Source organism: Sphaerodactylus townsendi, linkage group LG09 (genome assembly GCF_021028975.2).
Source record: "Sphaerodactylus townsendi isolate TG3544 linkage group LG09, MPM_Stown_v2.3, whole genome shotgun sequence".
NCBI classification, from domain to species: Eukaryota; Metazoa; Chordata; class Lepidosauria; order Squamata; family Sphaerodactylidae; genus Sphaerodactylus; species Sphaerodactylus townsendi.
Genome location: NC_059433.1, coordinates 31,819,606 through 31,843,712, shown reverse-complemented (window position 1 = coordinate 31,843,712; position 24,107 = coordinate 31,819,606). Strand labels below are relative to the sequence as shown.

General features: G+C 40.6%; 1 protein-coding gene across 4 annotated transcripts in view; it reads right to left on the bottom strand.

The window, feature by feature from the left end:
* The window catches only part of ZNF516 (zinc finger protein 516), a 141,680-nt gene that overhangs the window by 77,886 nt on the left and 39,687 nt on the right, over positions 1 to 24,107 (bottom strand). For all 4 annotated transcript variants that reach the window (XM_048507607.1, XM_048507609.1, XM_048507606.1 and 1 more), the window contains one exon: positions 1,233 to 3,249. In XM_048507607.1, coding sequence (XP_048363564.1) covers positions 1,233 to 3,054 — 1,822 coding nt within the window. In that variant the 5' untranslated portion in view covers positions 3,055 to 3,249. The remainder of the gene's footprint in view (positions 1 to 1,232; positions 3,250 to 24,107) is intronic.

Here is a 24,107-nt window from a genome sequence, read left to right as displayed (position 1 = left end):
AGAGCTATTAGCCCAAGGTCACCTAGCAGGCTTCATGTGGACAAAAGGGGAAACAAACCTGATTCTCCAGATGAGAGTCCGCCGCTCATGTGGAAGAGCAGGGAATCAAACCCAGTTCTCCAAATTAGAGTCCACAGCTCTTAACCACTATACCATCTTGGCTCCTTGAGTCTCCAACCTCACTTTTACAGGAATGATAATAAAACATGCACCTGATGCCATCTTACCTAGTTAGTCCCACACTTGTCAACTGCCCTTCATTTCAGGAAAAATTAGCAACAATAACATTGAGGTAAAGGTACTAGATTTAGCCAGGCAAGTCTGAAAAATATATAAACTTCCTAAACACATCCAAGATAACAATGTCTCAGATTTGTTTGCAAGGTTGAGAAGCTAATCATGAGACAAAGAGAAAAGAGGTTTTTGTGTAATGAGGGTTCCCATTCTTCATTTCTATGACATACCTAAATTAATAATCTCAATCTAAGAATCTTAGGCTCATTCCGCACATGCAGAATAATGCACTTTTAGACTGCTTTCAGTGCTCTTTGAAGCTGGGCAGAATGGCAAAATCCACTTGCAAACAGTTGTGAAAGTGGTTTGAAAACGCATTATTTTGCGTGTGCGGAAGGGGCCTTAGTATCCATAACCATAGAAGACATCTTCCATCTGTATCTTTTCCCCTTCTCTCGTGCATACACACATACTGAAAAAGAAATATGGGAGTTTGGGTGCTGTGTGGTTTCCGGGCTGTGTGATTCCCAAGTGATTCCGGCCGTGAAAGCCTTCGACAATAAATATGGGAGTTACTTCCATGTTACTAAAAGTTATGATAACCATGCAAAACTCATTCAATCCTGTTTTATTGCGAAAGGCAGAAACAATCAGAAGGGGAAGATTTGTAGAACTGACTCTGTCATGTGACTGATTAAATTCATGACCACTCTCCAGCAGCACAGGACCATGCCATGTCAAAGTGGCTCTGTCACCATATGTTATATGTGTCTTGAATATGAAGTGTGCCATAAAAACCTCACTTCAGGGAGGCTGAATTTGTGGTTCACATCATGGTTTTTTTAAAAGGCATGTCATTCATTTTAAGAGTGTTATTTCCAACATCACTAATGTTTATTATCAAAAGTAATTCAAAAGACCTGCAATGGATTTAGCTTAAAAAACAACAGTAACACAATATGTAATACTAAAAACAGGGAATTGTTTTAGGCACTTACATGGTGATGGCTCGTTTACTCCTTCCTCCGAACTATCTTCAGGCCCCTCTCCACCCAAGCCAGAAGTGACTGAATCTTCTGGAGCAGAGGCTGAACCTGGTGTGCTTGGACCACTCACTGAAACAGAGTCTCCATCCTCACTATTTGATCCATATCGATCTTGCTGAACTACGACTCTGCCTTCACTGCAGCTTCGGCGCTGTTTCCTGTGCACACGGGAATGAAGCACCATTTGGTGATAAGTACGGAAGATCTTGCCACACTCAAAACACTCTGTGGACTTGTTCTGTGATACCCTTCTGCTCTGACGTGAAGACGGTCTATACTCTAGGTCATCCTGACCTAAGATAGAGTTGTCCCCTGACTGTGAACTGTTACTTTTCTCTGAACGCCCACTGTGACAGTTTTTCTTTTTTGGATTGCCTGAAGAGCCTGGTAAGTCATGGTCTAGTTTGCGCTTCTCTTGACTGACAAGAATATATTCCCTTTTATCCTTGTCATAAGTGACATCAGCATCGGCCAGGACTTCATCCCATCCCAAATACTTGACGTACTCAGAAGGTTCTGCGACTTTTCCTTTGGTGGCCAAGTGCCAAGCCTGGTAGCTATTGACCGGATCCAGCTCAGCTACTCTTTTTCCTGACTGCCCTCCTGCAAAACGGTCTACCTCTACAGATGGCTTCAATTTTAGATACTGGACAAAAAACTGCTTTGCTATAGTTGGATCAAAATCTCCATCAACTAGACTCTCAGCTCTGTGTTCATTTCGAGCTCTAGAAGACCTGCAATGCACAGAATTATGTGCTTTTAGGCTTTCCATATTTGTAAACAAGTTTCCACACTTGGTGCAAATTTCATACAGGGACAAGCCAGTCACAATCGTTTCCTCCTGAACAACATCATTAATAGTGGCTATGGGCTCCAAATCGTTTTTTGGCTTGTTTTTGCTCCCAGACTTGGGGCCATGTGACTTCATGTGGTTTTTGAGGAACCAGGGTTCTTTAAACCTTCTGCCACATATATGGCACCCATGGTCGAATGACCCTCTATGCTTTTTCATGTGAGCTTTGAGAAACCACGTTTGACTAAAGGCCTGTCCACAGACTTCGCAAGGAAACTCCCCTCCGCTTGACTCACTCTTGCAGCTCTCAGCGCACGTCTCTCCATTTGGAATCGGAGTGGTAATGTGGTCTTTCTCTATGTGGCTTAACAGTGTTTCCTCTCTTAAGGTCATATAATTGCACAGCTTACATTTGAAAGGTTTATGAATTTGATGGATGTGCTGTTCCAATTCTTTCTTCCCTTCAAATTTGTTTTTGCAGAAGGTGCACTGCACAGGACATATTTTAACATCTTCCCTAGAGGAGGTTTCAGGAACTGCCTCTTTTCTGCTGCTTCGAAGCAAGATCTTGCCCCCTTCTGCTGGAGTTGCTCCATTCAAGATCTTGTTGCAGGCAGAGGTACTTTTGGTAGGGCTGGTGCAACCATCAAGACCTTCCGAGACTCGCATCTCTCCAAGCTGCGCCTCTCCTCCCACCTCCACCTCCTGGCCCTGACTAATAGTGCCTGTTCTGTGACTCCGAATGTGTATCTTCAAATTGCCCTTTTGAGAAGCTCTGTGGTCACAATACGGGCACTTGTAAGGTTTCTCCCCTGTGTGTTTCCTCATGTGCTGTGACAAGGAGCTCTGGAAAGGAAAACTTTTGCCACATATGCAGCAGCTGTGCAACACGGACTTGTCTTCATCCATATCACTCTTGTTCATCTTGTGAGGACTAGAGGCTCTTCGTAACTCCATGCTGGCATTTATGCTATCATCCATCTATACCACAGCAACATTAGTAAAAGCGACAATACCTTGTCCAGTAGTAGGAAACCGTGCTGCAATTTCAATCATGCATTTATGCTGAGTGAGGTTTTTATCTCTTCATTCTAGTGTTCAGGTTTCCCCTTGGCTGCTTGAAAGAATCTGAGATATAAATTCACTGGGGGTTGTTAGTCAGGCGGCAAAGAGCATCTGGAACAAAAAGAAAAGAACACAAAATAATTACTTTATGCAAATAATTTAGAACTTTGATGTCAGGGTTGTATTTGTTCGATACCTAAAAGTTAGTCCACTCATAACCTTAAGCTAGTAATGAATAAGATAACACCATAAAACTATAAGATCAGCAGAACATGATACATAAACAGATCATTTTAACAAAGAAAAGGTATAATTGCTGTTTAATTTTAAGAAAAGAAGCCCTCAAAATTCTTCTAATTTTTCTTCCCAAACTAAGCAAAAGTATTGATATGCATACTTTAAAGTGAATAAATGTTCCCTTGAAGTGGCTTTAACATTTTAAGTCTGTTGCTTCCATTAAAAACAGACATTTTTTTCATTTGACCAGAAACAACCAGATTTTGTAGAATATAGCACTTCATTCCTACTGAAAATGACATCTCAGGTATCACTTCTGTACAGACCTTGAAACAGGTGTTTGTTTAAACTGAGATTAAGGTCACCATCACAACATGCTACCATCTTTTGAAATTAGATGGGTAGCTACGAAAGACTGGGCATTTTCTGCAGAAGTGCCTTCTCTGTATAACCCCCACCCCTAGTGATTTGACTGGCATCTAACATTTCTAGCCTCAGGTAAAGAAGTTGCTGTTCTTCCAGGAATTTAGGCAACAACTAGTCTTTTTCATGTCGACATTTCAATGTCGACATTTCAAACTCACTTGATTTTGCTGTTTTAATCATTAAGTGTTGTGTGTGTGTGTGTGTGTGTGTGTGTGTGTGTGTGTGTGTGTGTGTGTGTGTGTGTGCGTGCGCGCGCGTGCACCATCAAGTAGCTTCTGACTTATGGCAACCCTGTGAATTAATGACCTCTAAAACAGCCTATTATTAACAGACTTGCTCAGGTCTTGCAAACTGTGCAGTGTGGCTTGCTTTATACAGTCAATCCATTTTATGTTGAGATTTTGTTTTCCTGCTGCTTTCAACTTTTTCTAGCATTATTGACTTTTCCAGTGAGTCGTCTTCTCAAAAGATGACCAAAGAACAATAGCCTCAGTTTGATCATTTTAGCTGTTTTACTTGCTGTCTTTACCATACTAGTTCGTTCATTCATCCATTCCTTCATCCATGCAGTCATTCATTCATTTACTGGCCGATGCTTCTTCTGCTGTTGTTTGTTGACTGACTACGATTGTGTTGTATTTCGTATTGTTTTGCAAACCACTCAAAAATCTTGGTTGACTGGTAGTGCAGTTTAGAAATAGTTTACATAAATAATGTTTTCATTTATAAGGAAGCAACGCTTAAGTACATTTTCTAAGGACTGACAAAACAGCAATATCTCAATTAGGAAAATAAGACTTGCAGTTCCTGCCAGTAACAAAAAGGTACATGAATAAAAGTTAAAAAAAAATTACACTACAATCCCAACCCATTGACTTAAATAGGAGCAAACTGCATCTTTCAAGCCTCTTCTGCACATACAGAATAAAGCACTTTCAATCCACTTTCCGTGCACTTTGCAGTTGTGTGGAATAGCAAAATCCACTTGCAAACAATTGTGAAAGTGGATTGAAAGTACATTATTCTGCATGTGCAGAAGGGGCCTCAGTATTACTGTAAGAGTTATCCAGAGGTCTTGATGTCTCTATCCAAGCAGCAAAGCTGAACATGCAGAACAAAACTTTACATGGTTACTTGAGGTAAATTATAGTTTGTTCAATTAGAATTATTTCCCGGTTGAAAGCAGCTGCTGCTACAGTGGCCACTGCAGATTTGAAGGTGTCTCTGACACCTTGAGAACTAATCTACTTCCTTATAACATGGAGGGCTAAGTTGTCTTGTATTTTATGCATTCATGCCTTTATGCATTTCAGTCGTGAGCATGATGGACAAAATACAGTCTACAGAATTAATTGTAGTGATTCTCACTTCTTTGCAGTAGTCCTAGTTTCACATGTTTAACCAGATACCTCAGCTTCTCCTTTAGTTGGAGACTGAATCACGTACTTTAAAAAAATCTTCTTAGTAAGTGTACAGACCTGAGGCAGAGCATTTTCTCAGTTGAAAAGGAGTAGGTAAAGGTAAAGCTAGTCCCCAGCGAAACCACTGGCTCGTTACTGACCCATGGGATGAAGTCATATCATAATGTTTACAATACTCTGTTCCATATAGAGATTTTAGTTTGGTTAGTTAAGGTGCAGCAGTTAAGAAAATTGTATGATTCTGCTTTAGAACATAGTCCCAAACGAATATGAGAATTATCATTCATTTTTACTCACTATCTTTGCCCAAGATATTATTTTGTGCATTATTGAACATAGTACTTTGATACAAGAACATTCATGCCAAAATGTATTTTTTTTTACTTTCTAACAGATTGGGGGGCGGGGGGAGAAGGCTAGGTAGGCACTAGAACCCAGGCAGAGCATTCTACAACAAAGGAGGTCTAGCATGCTGTGTTATGTAGTGAAGGAATATGCAATCTACTAATATCTTTATGTGAAACAGAGTATAGGCAGACATAGATTATGGGGTGGTTTGCCATCACCTTCTCCACTCTTCTCCACTTTACCTCCAGCAAATTGGGTACTCATTTTACCAGCCTCAGCAGGATGGAAAGCTGAATGACCCTTGAGCTGGCTACTTGAAACTGACTACCATTGGAACTGAATTCAGGTCATCAGCAGAGCTTGGACTGCAGTACTGCAGCTTACCACTCTTTGCTATGGAGCTTGTTAAAAGTAGCTGGAGTTTAATTATTTTACCATAAAGCATGCGTTGTTGATGACATTTACCTTCTCCTGCAGTTGACCTAACAATCCCAACTCACCACCTGAAATGTACTCAGTATCACCGAAAGCTCTCTTATACCACAAACGCTTAAAAAGGTAGCTAGTAAAAACAAAGAAAGCACACCTGTTCTGTGCAAATTTTTAAATAATCTTGGGCACTCGTTTATTCTGACCAGATCACATCTGTATCCTCCACCTTGGAATAACATCTGCTTGTAGCCAAGATTTGTAACTTAAGCAAGGTTAAAAATAAACTTCCAGTTCTAATAGGAAGCTTCACACACCTACACAACAAGAGGGACAGTCAAAATGCTCCCCACCTGATCTCAAAGGGTTGGGCAGATTTTTTTTAACTGAAATGCGCTTTCAGGCTATGATCCTAAGTAGACTTACTTAGAAACTGCAGCAAATTGGCTTATATTCAGCATGAGCTTTTATTGTCCTGAAGGCCACCCAGAGAGTCTACACCTGCACTAGAATTTGACCCAGAGCTACTGCTGTTTTGTTTCCAACAATCTCATACACCAGAGGCGTAGCTCCAAGGGGATGGGGGGCGACGCACCGGGGGCGCTTCCATGCGGGGTGTGTGGTGAGGGCATTCTGGGGACGTGGCGGGGGTGTGCCAGGGTGGGGTGGGGGCATTACAGGGTGGGATACGCTCCAGTGCAATGAGCGCTTTCCCCCCTTGCTATGCCTCTGTCATACACTGCTTCATTCCCAACACCAAAAAATGTACATTCCCAGGAAATATAACCAACTTCCCCATCGAAAATTCCCAAAATACTCTGATTAAAAAAATATCCTATTGAAGAGATTTTCTTTCATTCTTTTATGGGCAGTTCACCTTTCTACTGCTTATTTTCAAAGATAACAAAACCAGTCCATAATTCTGGAGCAGCTCAATTAACAACGGCTGGAAGACAGGGCAGGACATGTCTTTAAATAGTAAGCATATCCTTGAATTCACAGGAAATCCTAACAGTTTATGTCCTTCAAAGTAAACACTGGCATTAGAAAAAGGTCAGCACGACTTTGCCTTGATATTTTTTCAAGCGCCATCAAAGCATAGGCCTGCTAGTTTCATATCGAGAAAACTGACTCAGTTACTTATCAACAAATCACTTTTCTAACAATACCAAAATAAAAGCATGAATTACCAACCCAGAGAGTAGATGGGAAAAAGGAAGAATGCCAAGTCAAAACGGAACAAAAACAAATATAACCTGTACATTAAAAGGGGGGAGCTATTACAAATGTTTAAAACTGTAACCCCTCTATTTTAAAAAAAATAAAAAAATCTCTGCTGCCTTGGAACGTAACCACTTTGTACCCTCATCAGACTAGCAACAGTAACATAGCAACTTGACTATGAGATTTCCTACCTATTATGCATTCTGAAATTACATCAGTAAATCTGTAACCCTTTCAAAAAAGACATACACACCCACAAACTTAAAAAAAAACAAACCCCTGCAACACTCCAGTAAAGGGCTCATCTACAGAGGCCTGGTCTCTTGAAAGGAAAGGCAAACGTAAAAGGGGAGATGTCCGTAAATCACACAGCATGTTCTAGAGGAGTTCTATGAAGAAGTTATTCTTGCTCACTGCTTTAGGGTGTGCTGAGAAACAGAGGCCTGTCACCCACTCAGTGCATATTTTGTGTTTCAGAATACTGGCCATGTTTGTCCTCCCAGATACAAAGAAATGTATTTTATTGGTTACACTGTGGTATTATAAAGAATGAATTAAAACACATCATTAACATCCTGATCCAGCTTATCTTATGACCAAAACAAAGAGGCTATTTTTTGGACAACCGGGAGGAGGTGGGGAACCCCTACCGACAATGAAGCTCTCCTTGCCCTAAAAACCGTTCTGTTGCACGACCAACAATTATAACCTTATATTCCACAGATTTGGATCCCAAATAGCTGCATGAAGTGATGCATTCACTAATGGGAGAGTAAGTACCATTGATGACAAGGCCTTAGGGCTTCTGCTGTTCTCAGACCAATCAATAATCCATTATGTCCAAACTACATTTCCAGTCTAATATGAAGAATAAAAGGACAGCCAGTATTAGCAGTTCTTCCAGAGAAATGGAGGGGGGGAAATCAATGATACAGAACACGTAAAATGCTACCATCATAAGACTGAAATGACTGGTCATATACAGCATTCATAAAAGTATTTACAATACCCTTTTATATTAACCACACTGTATAATATCCCTTTGTTTCAAGAACTGCACATCAGTATGTATTATGCCTATGCATTGTATAATCCATACGGCACACATATGAGCAAGCTCACACACAATTCCTCTGGACAGCACTCTGTTTTTAAACTTTGTGTCTTGCTATAATTGCAGGACAAAGAATAGACACATCACATCCTTAAGATTAGTTAACTTAATTTTCGGGAGGGGGAGTATCTCTGCTTCTGTAAGTAAATAAATAAAAATTCAATATCATACTGGACTGCTAGTAAATTAAGAATATAATCTAATCATTATAACACAATTTCATTTCAAATGATTTATACCTTAGGAAGCAAACAGTTAAAACTGCCCACTGCCTTTACATAACCACTCTTGCCATATACCTTTAATTATCCAACTGCATCATTTATTCCCTAATTTATTGTTCATTGATGTACCATTGCTAAAATTTTCAAACCAGAGTAATCAGATGGAAGAGTGAGATAATCACTCAAAAAGAGATGACTTTTTGCCATTAGCTGCATTTGTGTTTGTTGATCCTATGTGTACTTTAACCTCTGTTTTAATTTTAATTGGATTATAATTTCAGTTCTCATAATTTGGTTTTCCCCTTGAGATGTAAGAGTTAAGGTAGAATAGAAATGTTTGACAACAAATAAATAATATTAACACACAAGTCATATGTGATATTTTCCCTCCAACGTAAAGATTAACAGTTAAAGCTGTTCTTACAGAAAAAGAAACAAGCAAACAAAACTATCAGCCCAGTCCGGGGGGGGGGGGGGGGAAATGGGTTGTGGGAGCTTCTGCCAAAGTGGGTGCTTACCCTGCTGATGTAAGGTGCACCTACACCAGCAGAGAGAACAAACATAGTGGCATGCAAGTACTGAACAGCTTTGTGACACCTAAACCGGGAAGGGCTTGCAGCTTTGAAGCTACACCAGCATCAGACAGCATGCCAGCACAGCGGAGAGGGGTGCTCCCAGAATGGAGTGCTCCCGGAATGGAGCCAACTTTAGTCAGATTTCACCAGCCTTTTAGTCCGGGAATGCCCCCCTCCCTGGCCACAGATGTATGCCGCAAGGAAGTGTGGTGTAAGTCCTTTTTTTCAATAGTTTTTTTTCAGACACTTGGGATTTTTTTTGTTTTAGTTTTGGGCCTTACCATGCTACTTGAAATTCCTTTGGAAGCAGAGTGGCAGCACAAAAGTAGTGCTGTCCCTGGCTGCCGTGCCCACTAGATTGAGCTGTAAAACAGACGACTACACAATGTGATTATAGCTCAGCCTAAAAACCAAAGAACCCAACTTGTGCAGCTACAAGGATTTTGCCTGGGATATTTTGACATGCTTTAGAATCTCAGCATGAATGTTTGATATACTGAAGTAATTATTTGGACTGAGGTGAAAACAAGATGATTCAAGAAAAAGTGGTTTTAATCACTGCGGCACAGGGTTGGATGCAACAACTACTTCCGTTTGTGAGGTGAAATACCTTTTTCTGGTAAACAGATTTCTGACAATGCATCCAGTTTTTCCACAGTCAGAGGTGGTTCTGACACTGGTGGTCACTCCTTACTTCACAGGAGCATGCCAGCAGTAATGATACTTTCAACTGATCATGCCAAGAATCCTCTCAAGAGGGCTAAGAGGACTCAGAATGCAAGGTGTGGTGATTCAGGAGACTATTGAAGGGTTCTAGAGGGCCTTCCTTTATCAAATAATGCTAGTATCCAGCAGGAGGTCTACCTTCACTTTTTGACTTTCCAGCTACCTAGATGGATTCTAGAAGCAAATATGGATACTACACTGTCAGAAATTGTTGTCAGTTCAGTTGGCAATTAGTTCTCAAAAGTGAACATGTTAAGTCTCTTAAAGCAAGCCCTAAAAGCTTCATGTGGACCATCTAACTAAGAAGTGGCTTGAGCTCAGAAAAAGACCTAGCTCATGTTTTCCTCAGCTATGCTTATGCCTTCTCCCTGGCCCCTTCCACAAACGCAAAATAATGCGTTTTCAAACCACTTTCACAACTGTTTGCAAGTGGATTTTGCCATTCCGCACAGCTTCAAAGAGCACTGAAAGCAGTTTGAAAGTGCATTATTCTGCATGTGCGGAATGAGCCCATCAGGTATTCTGACAGCCTTCTCATAGCCCAAGAATAGGGAGAGGCCTCATCATGTAAGCTGTAGGGCCTCATCATTTCTGACCCAACCATGTTTACTTCCAGTTGGGCTGTGAAGTCCATAAGCCTAATGTCCAGCTTCAGTGGGGCCCTGTGCCCTTCATACTTGTTTACAAATTATCAAATTTAAAGAAAAACCTCAAATATAATACATATTCATCAAAACACGAACACATCTCATAAAATGCAATGTAAATATAATTATTGCATTTAATCAAATTAAAATATGCAAATTAGAATTAGCATGCCAAAATTCCTTTATAGGGCCAGGTGATGACACTGCCCTAGAACAAAGAAATGATATTAACTTTAACCTACAGTTTTTTAAAATAGAAAAATCTAGGAAATTACAGTGTCAGCTTTAACACACGTATCTCCAAAATGTCATCCTTGACAGTGGCTGCCAACACACACAGGGTCTAAAAATATTTCATGCAGGTGTAAACGGATTTGTTTATAGGAGCTCAGCTCAAAATGCTCTATGAACTTAACTTGCATGTCATGATAAGGCACCTGTGATTGCTAGGAATTTTATGCATTCCAGCCCAGAGTTTCTATGATGCAACATTTAAAAACTGCCCAGTGTTGCTGCTCTGAGCAGCAACTGTATTTTTCAGTTGCTTCTCTAGTTTGTCTGTGTTGAGTCTCTCTGCTGGTCCCAAAAAAAAACAGGACTGAAATAGTTGCAACACTATGAACTACCTGAAGATTAATCTAGACACTGGATCTGAAATGCACATATTTCATGAGTCTCTACATATGTAAAGGCAAAATTAGCTGCATCATTCTGAGCTGCCCTACATAGCAGATGTGGTGTCCTTTTAAAAAACTCATATCAGAGTGGGGGACAACAATCTGGAAGGTAATCATTCTGTAAAGCAAATAAAATGTGAAACCCAAGCTGACTATTTTGAATTTCAAAAGCTGCCAGGCATAGTAATCCCTGGAGAGGAGAAATCGAACCTGAAATCAAACCTTTCAGCTGTCACTCCAGTCTGGCTTATTTTGGTGTAAAGTGCTGAACTATTTATATGGAACTTCACTATAATATGTCACACTGCACAAAAGAGAAGCACTGTTTGTTCCTTGCCAATAACATTCTCATAGTCAAATTCACTGTATCCATAAACTTTCCTTTATAATGGTAAGGTAACCACAAACACCAATAAGTATTTTCTAAACCTTTCCTTCAATCTCACCTCCACCAGATATGTCTTGATGATGCTATGAATAGACAGGCTTTACATTTCCACAACAGTTTCTGATAGACAGTATGTACAACAAGGTTATGTACTTGGGCTATGAAACCAAAGTCCAAATTCTGATATTGCTGCCCCATAGTGAATGCTTAGACATCTCAGAAAACATCAGCGCCAACTAACTGAAGACATTTAAAGTTTTAAGGATGCTTCCACCTTTCCTTTTCCACAATGCAGAAGGATAAAAGAAAATATTGGGAGCAGAGACATGGTCACCCTCACAGAAGCACTAGAACCAAGGCCATCCAAATAAAACTTATATTTGCATAATACCTTCTGGCTAAAGCAGCATTCCATGTACATTTTTAACTTATCTAAAATGAAATAATATAATATTTCCACTGAATTTGTAGCTCAGACTCTAGTGCCTCAATACTGCATTGTTCCCCATGAAACAGAACTGAACTGTCCAGGACAAATGTCAATCAATCTCAAACTAAGCCAAAAGCTATGAGAAAGTATACAGAGAAGGAGACAGATACAGATGGATATGCCTTTATTCCAGCTCAGTAAATATCAAGTGCCTTAATGAAAAAGTCAAATTTTAAAATCAAAATTGAAAACATTTCTAAGAAGCCTGAGCTCTGTGGTATTAGTGTCCTCAGGATCTATATGCCCAATGACAATAGTCATGTGATTAATTTCAGCCGCCGCCACAGGAAACAAAATTTCATGCAACAGCGTGACATTCTTGACTAAGAACAGGTGTTCTGAGTTTATTTTATGTAGATACTTTATGTAGATATTTTATGTCTCTCTTATCCTAAGAGAGACACTGGCCCCTTCCGCGCATGCAGAATAATGCACTTTCAATCCACTTTCACAATTGTTTGAATGGATTTTGCTATTCCGCACAGTAAGATCCAGCTGCAAAGTGCATTGAAAGTGGATTGAAAGTGCATTATTCTGCAAGTGCGGAAGCGGTCACTGCAGTGGCAGAGCTACAAGGGACAGGGGGTGCGTCGTGCACTGGGCGCATGCCTGGGGCGGAAAATCGCCCCAGGCCCATCCCCCTTCCCCCGCACCCCCTTGTGACACCCCCCCACCCCCTTCCCACACTTACCTTAGTTCCTTTCCTTTTTCTAGAGCTTTTTCAGACTGAAAAAAAGGCCTGTTCACAATACAGGCTAAAAATGGCCTGAGGAACTACACTTCCCAGGAGACCTTGGGGCTCACAAGTATAGTTTCCATCAGGTTACTTTAAAGCCTGAACTGTGAATAAGCCTTTTTTTTCAGCCTGAAAAAGTTCTAGGAAAAGGAAAGAACTAAGGTAAGTGGGGGAAGGGGGCGGGGCGCCACAGGGGGACCATGGGGGCAGAAAATATAGACTGCGCACCGGGCGCAGTTTGGCCCAGCTACGCCTCTTGGTCACTGGGTTGTATCCTTCTGATATTCTGCTGATGGAAACAAACTTTTCCTCACCATCATTTTTCTCCCATTGTTTTCTGTGATTTCTAAAAAGGCTCTTCTGGAGTCAGGGGTTTGTGCAGAATAAAGGGCAGCAGCTATGAGAGGAATCTGGTAAAATTGATCTACCTCCCTCCTCCACTTGTGGAACATCCAAAGGATCTACTGAATCCAAAAAGATAGCCGTCTGACCATACATGGTACCATACATATGTAGGCACTTGGGAGTGTTATGAAAACCTCTTTACCTTTTGGCAATCAGATAACTCCTATCTATATGGTTTTATGTTAGGATTACCAACTTCCAGTCTAGGCCTAGAGTCCTCTGAGTTCTTTCTTTCCTTCTCAAATTTGAGAATTATCTTGATCTTAAAAATGTATTCACAATGGTTTTCAAAACTTTATAGTGCAATGCTAAATAGAATTACACCCCTATCAATTCACTGTAAGAGTAAGTTAACAGTGGGACCTAGCAGCCGGGTCCCACTCCCAAGGTGACATCTCTTCAGATGTCATGGAGAATGAGAGTCTGGGTGACGGAGGGTGCCAGTCTGAGGTGGGGGAAGATGCTCCCTTAGATGGGACCCCTTCCTTAGCTGGTGGTCAGATATCCTCTCACACTGAGGATACCCCTCGGGGAGGTGGGGGGCTCCTTGTAGTGGGTGATTCGATCATTAGGAATATAGAGAGTTGGGTTTGTGACAGGCGTGATGACCGCATGGTGACTTGCCTGCCTGGTGCGAAGGTTGCGGATGTCACGCTTCGTCTAGATAGGCTGTTAGACAGTGCTGGGGTGGAGTCAGCAGTTGTGGTCCACATTGGTACCAATGACATTGGGAAATGTAGCCGGGAGGTTCTGGAAGCTAAATTTAGGCTTCTAGGAAAAAGGTTAAAATCCAGGACCCCCAAGGTGGCATTCTCTGAAATGCTACCTGTTCCATGCGCAGGGCGAGCTAGGCAAGCGGAGATATAGGGTCTCAATGCGTGGATGAGAAGGTGGTGTAATGCAGAGGGTTTCAGCTTTGTCAGGAACTGGGGAACCTTTTGGGATAAGGCAGGCCTGTACAAAAGGGACGGGCTTCATCTTAACCAAAGAGGAACCAGGCTGCTGGCGCTCAACATTAAAAAGGTGGCAGAACAGCTTTTAAACTGATCCTTGGGGGAAAGCCGACAGGAGCTGAGGTGACTTCGGTTCGGAATACAGAGTCCATGGGGATGCAGACAGAGAGGGGTTTTTTTCTAAATCAACCACATACAAGCGTGGAGCATAGCAATGTGATAAGTGATAGTGTCTACAAAAGGCTAGAGGGCAAAACACATAAATCCCAGGTTAGGGACAGAGTATACAAGTGTCTCTATGCTAATAGTAGAAGCATTCGACCTAAAATGGGGGAGCTGGAGTACAGAGTTTTGAAGGAGGACATTGATATAGTGGGCATCACAGAGACATGGTGGAATGAGGAGAACCAGTGGGATGCTGTTATCCCAGGTTACAGGCTCTACAGGAAGGATAGGACCGGGCGTATTGGAGGTGGGGTGGCCCTCTACATCAAAGAGAGCATAGTGTCACATAAAATAGACAATGCAGGGGGAGCTGATTCCTCCACAGAAGCACTGTGGATATCAATACCAGGGGTGAAGTACAGTTTAACATTAGGAATATATTATCGTCCCCTTGACCAAAGTGCACAAGAGGATTCTGAGATGGAAAAAGAAATTAGAGAGGCCAACAAAAGCAAAAATGTCGTGGTAATGGGCGATTTTAACTATCCCCACATAAACTGGAAAAATGCATGTTCAGGTCATAGTAAGGAGAGAACATTCCTGGATATGCTAAACGACTGTGGCTTAGAGCAGATGGTTGTAGAACCAACCAGGGGAGATGTGATCCTAGATCTAATTCTATGTGGGACCCAGGACCTGGTGCGGGAAGTCAGTGTTGTTGAGCCGATAGGAAACAGCGATCACAATGCTGTCAGATTCAGTATCTCTGCATGCAAACAAGTGACAACCACTAATGTAGTTACATTTGCCTTCAGAAAGGGAAATTTCTCAAAGATGAGGGGGATAGTGCGCAGGAAGCTGAAAGGGAAAATTAAGAGAGTCAAAAATGTCCAAGGTGCTTGGAGGTTATTTAAAAACACAGTCTTAAAAGCTCAGCTGGAATGTGTTCCGCAGGTTAGGAAAGGCAGTGCCCAGTCCAAAAGAAAGCCACCATGGTTAACAAGGGAGGTTGAGGAAATTATTAGGGGGAAAAAGATGTCTTTTAGAAAATGGAAGTCCAACTTAACTGATGAAGAATACCAGAGAGAACACAAATGGTGGCAAAAGAGAAGCAAGTTAGCTGTAAGGGAGGCAAAAAAGGATTATGAGGAACGCATGGCTGCAAACATCAAGACTAGCAACAAACAGTTCTTCAAGTACATCAAAAGTAGGAAGCCAGCTAGGGAAGCGGTAGGCCCATTAGATGATGAAGGAACAAAAGGTGTGCTAAAAGATGACAGGGAGATTGCAGAGAAGCTGAATGAATTCTTTGCATCTGTCTTCACCCAAGAGGAGGTGAGGAAAATTCCTGCACCTGAACCAAGCTTCTTAGGAGGTGAATCCAAGGAACTAGCGAAGATAGTGGTAGACAAGGAAGAAGTTCTGGCAGCCATTGATAAACTAAATGCTACCAAATCCCCTGGCCCAGATTGCATTCATCCAAGAGTTCTTAAAGAGCTCAAGCATGAAATTGCTGATCTTCTCACTTTAATATGCAACTTATCCCTGAAATCAGGCTCCATCCCTGAAGACTGGAAGATGGCCAATGTCACACCAATCTTTAAGAAAGGGTCTAGGGGGGACCCGGGAAATTACAGGCCAGTCAGTTTGACATCTGTTCCTGGTAAATTAGTAGAATCTATCATTAAAGATAAAATTATTAAACATGTAGAAAAGCAAGACCTGCTGAGGAAGAGTCAGCATGGCTTTTGTAGAGGCAAGTCCTGTCTTACAAACTTACTAGAGTTCTTTGAGGGTGTAAACAGACATGTGGATAAGGGGGAACCAGTGGACATTGTCTACTTGGATTTCCAAAAGGCTTTTGACAAAGTTCCTCATCAGAGACTATTGAGAAAACTCAGCAATGAAGGAATAAGAGGGGAAGTCCTCCTATGGATTAAAAACTGGTTGAGGGACAGGAAACAAAGGGTGGGTATAAATGGGAAGTTCTCACAATGGAGAGATGTAGGGAGTGGTGTCCCCCAAGGGTCCATATTGGGACCAGTGCTCTTTAACTTATTCATAAATGACCTGGAAGTAGGGGTGGGCAGCGTGGTGGCCAAGTTTGCAGATGATACCAAATTATGTAGGGTGGTGAGAACCACAAAGGATTGCGAAGAGCTCCAAGCGGACCTTGATAAATTAGGTGAGTGGGCTCAGAAATGGCAAATGCAGTGCAATGTAGCAAAATGTAAAGTGATGCACATAGGGGCAAAAAATCCAAACTTCACATACACGCTACAGGGGTCAGTGCTATCAGTCTGAACCAGGAAAGGGATTTACGTCATAGTTGACATTCCCATGGAATGTCAACTCAATGCATGGCAGCTGTGAAAAAGGCAAACTCTATGCTGGGGATAATTAGGAAAGGAGTTGATAATAAAACTGCAAAGATTGTCATGCCCTTATATAAAGCAGTGGTGCGACCGCACTTGGAGTACTGTGTTCAGTTCTGGTCGCCACATCTCAAAAAGGATATCGAAGAGATAGAAAAAGTGCAACGAGGATGATTGAAGGATTGGAGCACCTTCCCTATGAGGAGAGGCTGCAGCGTTTGGGACTCTTTAGTTTGGAGAGGAGACGTCTGAGGGGGGATATGATTGAAGTCTATAAAATTATGCATGGGGTAGAAAATGTTGACAGAGAGAAATTTTTCTCTCTTTCTCACAATACTAGAACCAGGGGGCATTCATTCAAAATGCTGGGGGGAAGAATTAGGACTAATAAAAGGAAACACTTCTTCACGCAACGTGTGATTGGTGTTTGGAATATGCTGCCACAGGAGGTGGTGATGGCCACTAACCTGGATAGCTTTAAAAAGGGCTTGGACAGATTTATGGAGGAGAAGTCAATCTATGGCTACCAATCTTGATCCTCCTTGATCTCAGATTGCAAATGCGTTAGCAGACCAGGTGCTCAGGAGCAGCAGCAGCAGAAGGCCATTGCTTTCACATCCTGCATGTGAGCTCCCAAAGGCACCTGGTGGGCCACTGCGAGTAGCAGAATGCTGGACTAGATGGACTCTGGTCTGATCCAGCAGGCTAGTTCTTATGTTCTTATTATGTTCTTATGGTCCCTCATCTAATTTGCCAACTATTGCAAAAGCAACAGCTTTCTGAAGTTTTTAAACATTAACTATCCACTATGATCCTTTGTTTTCTAGATTAAGGCACTATTCTAGATTAAGGCATAGTCATGTAGTCTATGAAAAGTTCTGAAATTTCTATACATAAAACATGTGTTTGGTATGTAACTTCTTGGGTTTTTTTACTGTTCACAGCTACATTATCATTTATAGATTTCTGTAAAAAAAATCATCAATCCAATCTAAGTGTACGCAAAGAAATCACAATCTGCCTACATGAGAAACAGGCTGTGGCCTCATCAGAGCTGTAACGATTTAGAATTCCCTCCCACTTTCACAAATTCCCTCTCCAGAATATTATAAAGTCAGGGATTTGAGCAAGCAACCTTCCATAAACCTTCCATTTTTACCTTTTACCTTCTCAGTCACTCACAAAATTCTGAATTTCTGGAACACATTCAGTCTTCATCACATTGGGTTCAGGGTTTATTTTGCCTAATTTACGTATTTTTCTTCATTCCTGCAGACTTCCCAGGAACCCTACACTGTCTTTGGATAGCTTGGCTATGTTACTATTTCACTGATAATGGGACCCATGAGACATCATGGGAGCAGAACAATTTGGAAATCTCACTCCATCCCCCCCCCCCCCCCGCCCCGGATAGCCTCATCCAGGCATAGATCTTTTGGCACTTGAGAAGTCTTGTCCCATGTTTTCCTTTCAACTGCTTATCATTGCATGCCCTTTGAAAGATACTTATTCTTCATTAAATCATTTGCATGGGGGGAGGGGTTTATTTTGTTTAACTTGCAGAATCATACTTTTTGACATACCATAGGAGTCCCCACCCCCAGTGTACTAAAATTCAACTTTGTCCTGTCATGTTTCATCAATAATTGGCACTCAGCCACTAAGGTTTCTCTTACAGATACAGTGAAAAGTGGGAACCAACACTAAAATGTTGCAATGTATCTCCCAACTTCAACTGGGAGTACTCTTGGGCTCCAATCAGCCTGCAATATGTATGCTGAACACTATACAATACTCCCTTTAGGGGTTAGTGGAGTTTTTCAGAAGGGATGAAATTTAAGAAAATAGTTTTTTTTCTTTCTCACCATGCAGAAACTTGCTTACACTACTTAGTGGTAAAGTTCACAGATTAGAACCTGGTTGCCTCACAATGTCTTGGAATCTCTGATTGTACCCCAAAATCTTCTGTTCTAGAAAAAAACTTTGGGCTGTCTACTAACATACCCATACCTTTATTATTTCTGAGCAAAATGGAAAAGCCTGTGTTACTCTCTTTTCTTTTTTGGACTGAAGGAAAAACTGGTATCTTCTGCTCGCTTGGGATTTCCCCAGGTAGGTAAAAATCTCCTTCCTGGTTAACTCAATTGTGTTGCTTCAATCATTAGCATAGGGCTTGCTAGCTCAGTATGTGAAATAGAAACTATCTTGGCTACAGAGTTACCATTCTGTGGCTAACAGTTGGTGGACAGGCGAACCTAGGTAGAAACCACTTCAACTCTGTCAGTGGGGAAAGTCCCATAGGGGGGTAAATGGGGTGTCACTGGTGTAATGACAATGCATCACTTCTGGAGGTAACCATGAAATAACATCAGTTCATTAAATCATCAGATAGATCTATAATTTTACCACACAGTTTCTGGTGATTCCTAGAATAGACTTACAGTTCTTTCAGGTTTTCCCTGGAAGTGATGTAAAAGGCGGGGGGGGGGGGGTTAGTCAATTTTTAAATTATTATTATTATTATTTCTCCTGGTTTTCCAACCTGGTTGGCATTTTTTTAAAATCAGAAACAGTATCAAAATAATAGTCATATAGGAATGGTCAGTTACCATTAAGGCTTATTCTGAAATTTGAGGGGTGACATTGCTTGCTTTTTCTAAATCCAATTTGACAATTTAAGACTGGTGCAAATGTAAGATTAGCACATTTCACTAAGGCTCATTCCGCACACGCAGAATAATGCACTTTCAAGCTGCTTTCAGGGCTCTTTGAAGCTGTGCGGAATGGCAAAAACAGTTGTGAAAGCAGCTTGAAAGTGCATTATTTTGCATGTGCGGAATGAGCCTAAGAGATTGGAAATCCCCAACCTCTTTTTCGTTTTCAAGATTAACTATATTGCAGAATGAATGCTACATCAGGTTTCAAAAGTTGGTTGAAAACATAGCATAGTTAACATTAACCTTATGGAAACCTAATATTTACCAAGGTTTCTGGAGTCCCTGGAGTACTCTCTTAACCATGATTAAAAGATCGGGTGATTTTGCATCTGTGATGGGCTTTACTTCTCTTTATGTTACCCTGAATCACATAACACTATTGCCTATTTCTGTCTTCCCTCTACTTCTCAATGATCTGCCACTAGGCAGCCAACACCTCGTGCCCAGAAATGTACAACTGATTGAATCCCTTTCAGTCTGCTTCACCAGATGACGTTATTACATCTCTGTCTGGGTCTTTTGTTTTGTTTTTACAGTTTTTTATGATTGTAGGAAATATGTTTTACACCTCCCCTGAGTAATTTGCCTGGTTTTCAAGCTTCAAAACTAAAATTCTGGGTTTAGTATGCCTACCGTGTGTCCTCAATTTTTAAGGGAATACTATTGTAACTATTTTTAAAATACTGAATATAAGAAGGCTCACTTCATTTGACTGATTCACCAGGAGTCCACTATTTTGTCTTCTGTACACAGAGCGCTACATTTTCAGCAAACAGAAGGGAGACAGATTAGAGAAAGAAGTTTTTTTTATAAGCATTGTGAAAGAAAATTCTGTCAATAGCAAGTATTCATTGTATTTAATCAAAAGAACAGAAAGAGAAATACAAATCAACAAAGTGAAATGTCAATAAACTCAGTGTTTCATTGACCAGTAATCTTTATCCATTCAAATCAGGGTGAGGTTGCTCCTCTTGACTGAAGTGGAACAATAGATGTCCATTTTAATACACAAACTAGATCAAAAATTGCCACTGCAATTTTGAGGCTGAAGGATTAAGGCATGCAGTCTTACTATTTATAGTTGCTTTATAAATCACTACATACTCATTAAAAATTCACATTCATTCCCATTACCTTTACCTTCCCCTGTCTAATTTCCTTACTCTCCTTTCTTTCAACTGGTCTAAATTTAGACTGGACGTTCCTTGGGGCAGAGACATTTTTTCATGTTAATAAAGAATCACAGAACCTAATGGCACTATGAAAAGAAGCAGAATAGAGCATACATTAATTATCAGTGTATTTAAAATAAACCCCACAACTCTCAGAACATAAGCTTTTGAGGTACTGTATATTTATTAATACAGCAGAACTACTATAATGGAAAAAAGAAAGGTTACAGTAAATAAAATTTGAGGGTGAAATCTCTCATTCCTTGTTATTACAGAGATGTTTATCTACATGGCTGGTTAGATAGGAAAATAACTGTCCAGGATAAGGGTATGTATTAGGCAAACTACCCCCTAGCCCCCCCCACACACACACACACACTATATTGGTATTTTTCAGGTCCCCCCCCCCCAAATGGTGGTAATATAAGGGAGATGAAAAATGGATCCTTGGCAATTTTTGGCAATTTTGGGGCTGGAGTTTGCCACTATTTTAAAAAAGATGAGGGAAACCCCCACCCTCTCACTTATCTGCTGACCGTAGCTGCTGCCTTTGAAGTTCACACAGGTCTTGGATGCAACAGGCTGTGCACCACCTGGTACCTCCAAGACCCGTATGCAGACTTTAGAGGCAGCTTGGAATTTTTTGGGATCAGGTTGAATAGACCCGAAAAAAATTGAATTCCCCCTCCTTACAGAAAAAAAAACCCCAGGGAAAACCTGTATGGAGGTTTGGGCTGTTTGGGTTTTTTCAAAAATCCTGGGTCTTTTAAACTCAAAACTGAAAAATACCGGGGGGGGGGGGGGTGATTAGCCTTAGTCCTAGATGCTATCACATTTGCAGGTTCTCAGTGTGGAGTACTCTTGATCTACTGCACAGAACACAGATGATAAATTAAGTTAAACCAAGATGCTTTTCATTATAATTGGTAGATGCACTAGGTGCATGCTCTGCTGAAGGACAGAGGGACCCATCTTTTAAAAAGTCTAGTGTGAATTAAACCTCATTTTATTCAACGGGGTTCACTTCCAGGAATGTGTCCTTAGGACTGCACAGAGGCTGTCAGATATGTTTGTGTTGTCCTGGTTAGATTACTGTAACTGCTCTACATAAGGACCTCCCTTGAAGACAATCCAGAAATTCTATGTGGTTTAGAAGGAAAGTAGCCAACTACAGGTTATGCTGAAATGAACAAACTATGCCTATTTTAAAGCAATCTCATTGATCACCACTTTATTTCCTAGTCCAAGACAGGGTGCTAATTCTGGCCTGTAAAGACTTAAGATTTTCTCGACCCTGAACCTATCAGGGAGTTGCCTTCATAATTAAAATCCCTCATGGTTTTAGCAGTGGTAGAAAGTGCCATCAAGTTGAAGCCAACGTTTGGAGACGCCACGAAGTTTTCAAGGAAAGAGGCAAACACAAGTGATTTGCCATTACCTGCTTCTGCAAAGCAACCATGTTCTTCCTTGGTGGCCTCCCATCCAAGTTCTAACCAGAACTGACCCTGCTTAGCTTTCAAGATCTGACAAGTGAGAGCTAACTTCAGTCATCCATTCAAGCAATCTTAGGTTTCTGATCAGCCAATTAAGACCCGTGTCATTTTTTTTCTTTCAAGATTCTCTAGACTACTAGTTGGAAACAAGTGATTTGCTGAAGACTCAAGGAAAAATGTGTTTTCTCTTTTAATTGCAGAATTTAAAGAAACAACAACAATAACACGTTAAACCTGTTACGCAACTAAAAACAGTAACTTCATCATGGGATATTTTGCAATTATACAAATACATATTTGTAGAACATACATTGAGTCTACTGAGTTAATATGTACTGCATGGACTTTACCAAATGCATCCCTGCTTTTTAAAAAATTTACCTAGTTTATCTTTCTCTGGGTATTTTAAGAAAAAAGTAAACAAACACCAAATTAGCTACACTCACCAACTGGTTGTATTACTTCAAAACCATACAGATTACAAGATAAAACACTGCAATGCATTCAAACATAAAAAATAAACTGTGAAAACATGTTTGAAAAAAACTGTACACTGCCTTGTATGCATTTTATATTTTATTTTGGATCTGTTATTCATTTAATGGTATACTAGATAAAATTTAATCCTATTGAGTTTATTTCTTCTTTATGTTCAACAGTACCAACATTGAACATAAAGAAGCTGATAAATAAACAGAAATATTACAGTTCATTCAAGATACTGTCTAAAAGAAACTAAATTAACAATATCATCCAAAATAAAATACCCATTCATGGACATTTATCAAAGTATCTGCTAAGCATGACGTTATACTACCAGAATTTTCAATTAGCAGATGTAGCATTTGTGAATACTTTACATAGTTTTCAAGTTCTTGAATTATCGCAGCTGCAGTTTTAAATAAAGTAACAGTATTTATTTAGCAGTGGGATTTGTGTCAATGTCAGGACTGAAAATCTGAACAAAAAATATTGATTGCATTCACACTAGCTGATCTATAGTGCTTTAAAGAGCTTCCAGTGATATAACCAGAGACTGGTGAATTCACCACCAATATGAAATGGAGATTAACTTTATATAATTACATTAAGATTTGAGATATGAACAGTGTCCCTTCCCGCAGTGACTGTCTTTGACGTTTACAGGCCAGATCTGGCAAAGAGAGGTTCTAAAGAGACTTCACCTCCCCAGCATTACCTCGTGAAAGTCCCTAAGTCCACAGCTATTCTAAGCCCATGGGGATTTTTAAGAAGTTGGCGGTTCTCTAGAAGTAGCTCTCAAGAGGAAATCTCTTTTTTTAAAGGTGTGCATAAAATTGCTACTTCCTTCTACACTGCAGCCTATGTATTTCATTTCTTCTATTTTCCACAATCCTTAGCAGAATAAGAAAAGTCCTTACATTTAAAAAGGTAAATACGCTTCACCTAGCCTGCCCACAAACATAGTTGTTCAAACGTTTGTAAGATCAACTATACTAATATGTGATACACTGCATTATATCATCTTACCTGGAAATGAGTGTGATCAAGTCAAAAGGCAATCAGGCCCTATCAACAGTTAATGCTAAGGAATACAGGCTGCAATACTGGTCCTGTTCCCAATCTACAGGTGTCAACCATGCCGCATGATACAACTGTGTCAGGTGTATACAACTGTGTCAGCTGCATCATTCTGCAGCACATGATTTGGTTTTTCCAAGACTACCAGATGGATCCATAGCTCCTCCCTTTCTCTCTCATTCAATCCTTCCAATAAAAAGAAGCTGAAAATACAAGCGACCTGCCTAAGGGAAGGCAAGCTAATAAAATGATCTAAGGCTGCCTTCATGTGATCTTTCATAATGGTATAACTTGCCCCCCTGCTTTTATATATATAATATAATTCAAAACATTACATGTCCTACTGTGCACTATTTATTTTCAAATACATAACACTGTTAAAAGCACACAGCAACTGCTCTCTGAGCTTTCCAAATCTCCAGCACTGGGACTCCCTATTAAAAACAAGAAAAACAAGAGTAGAGTGC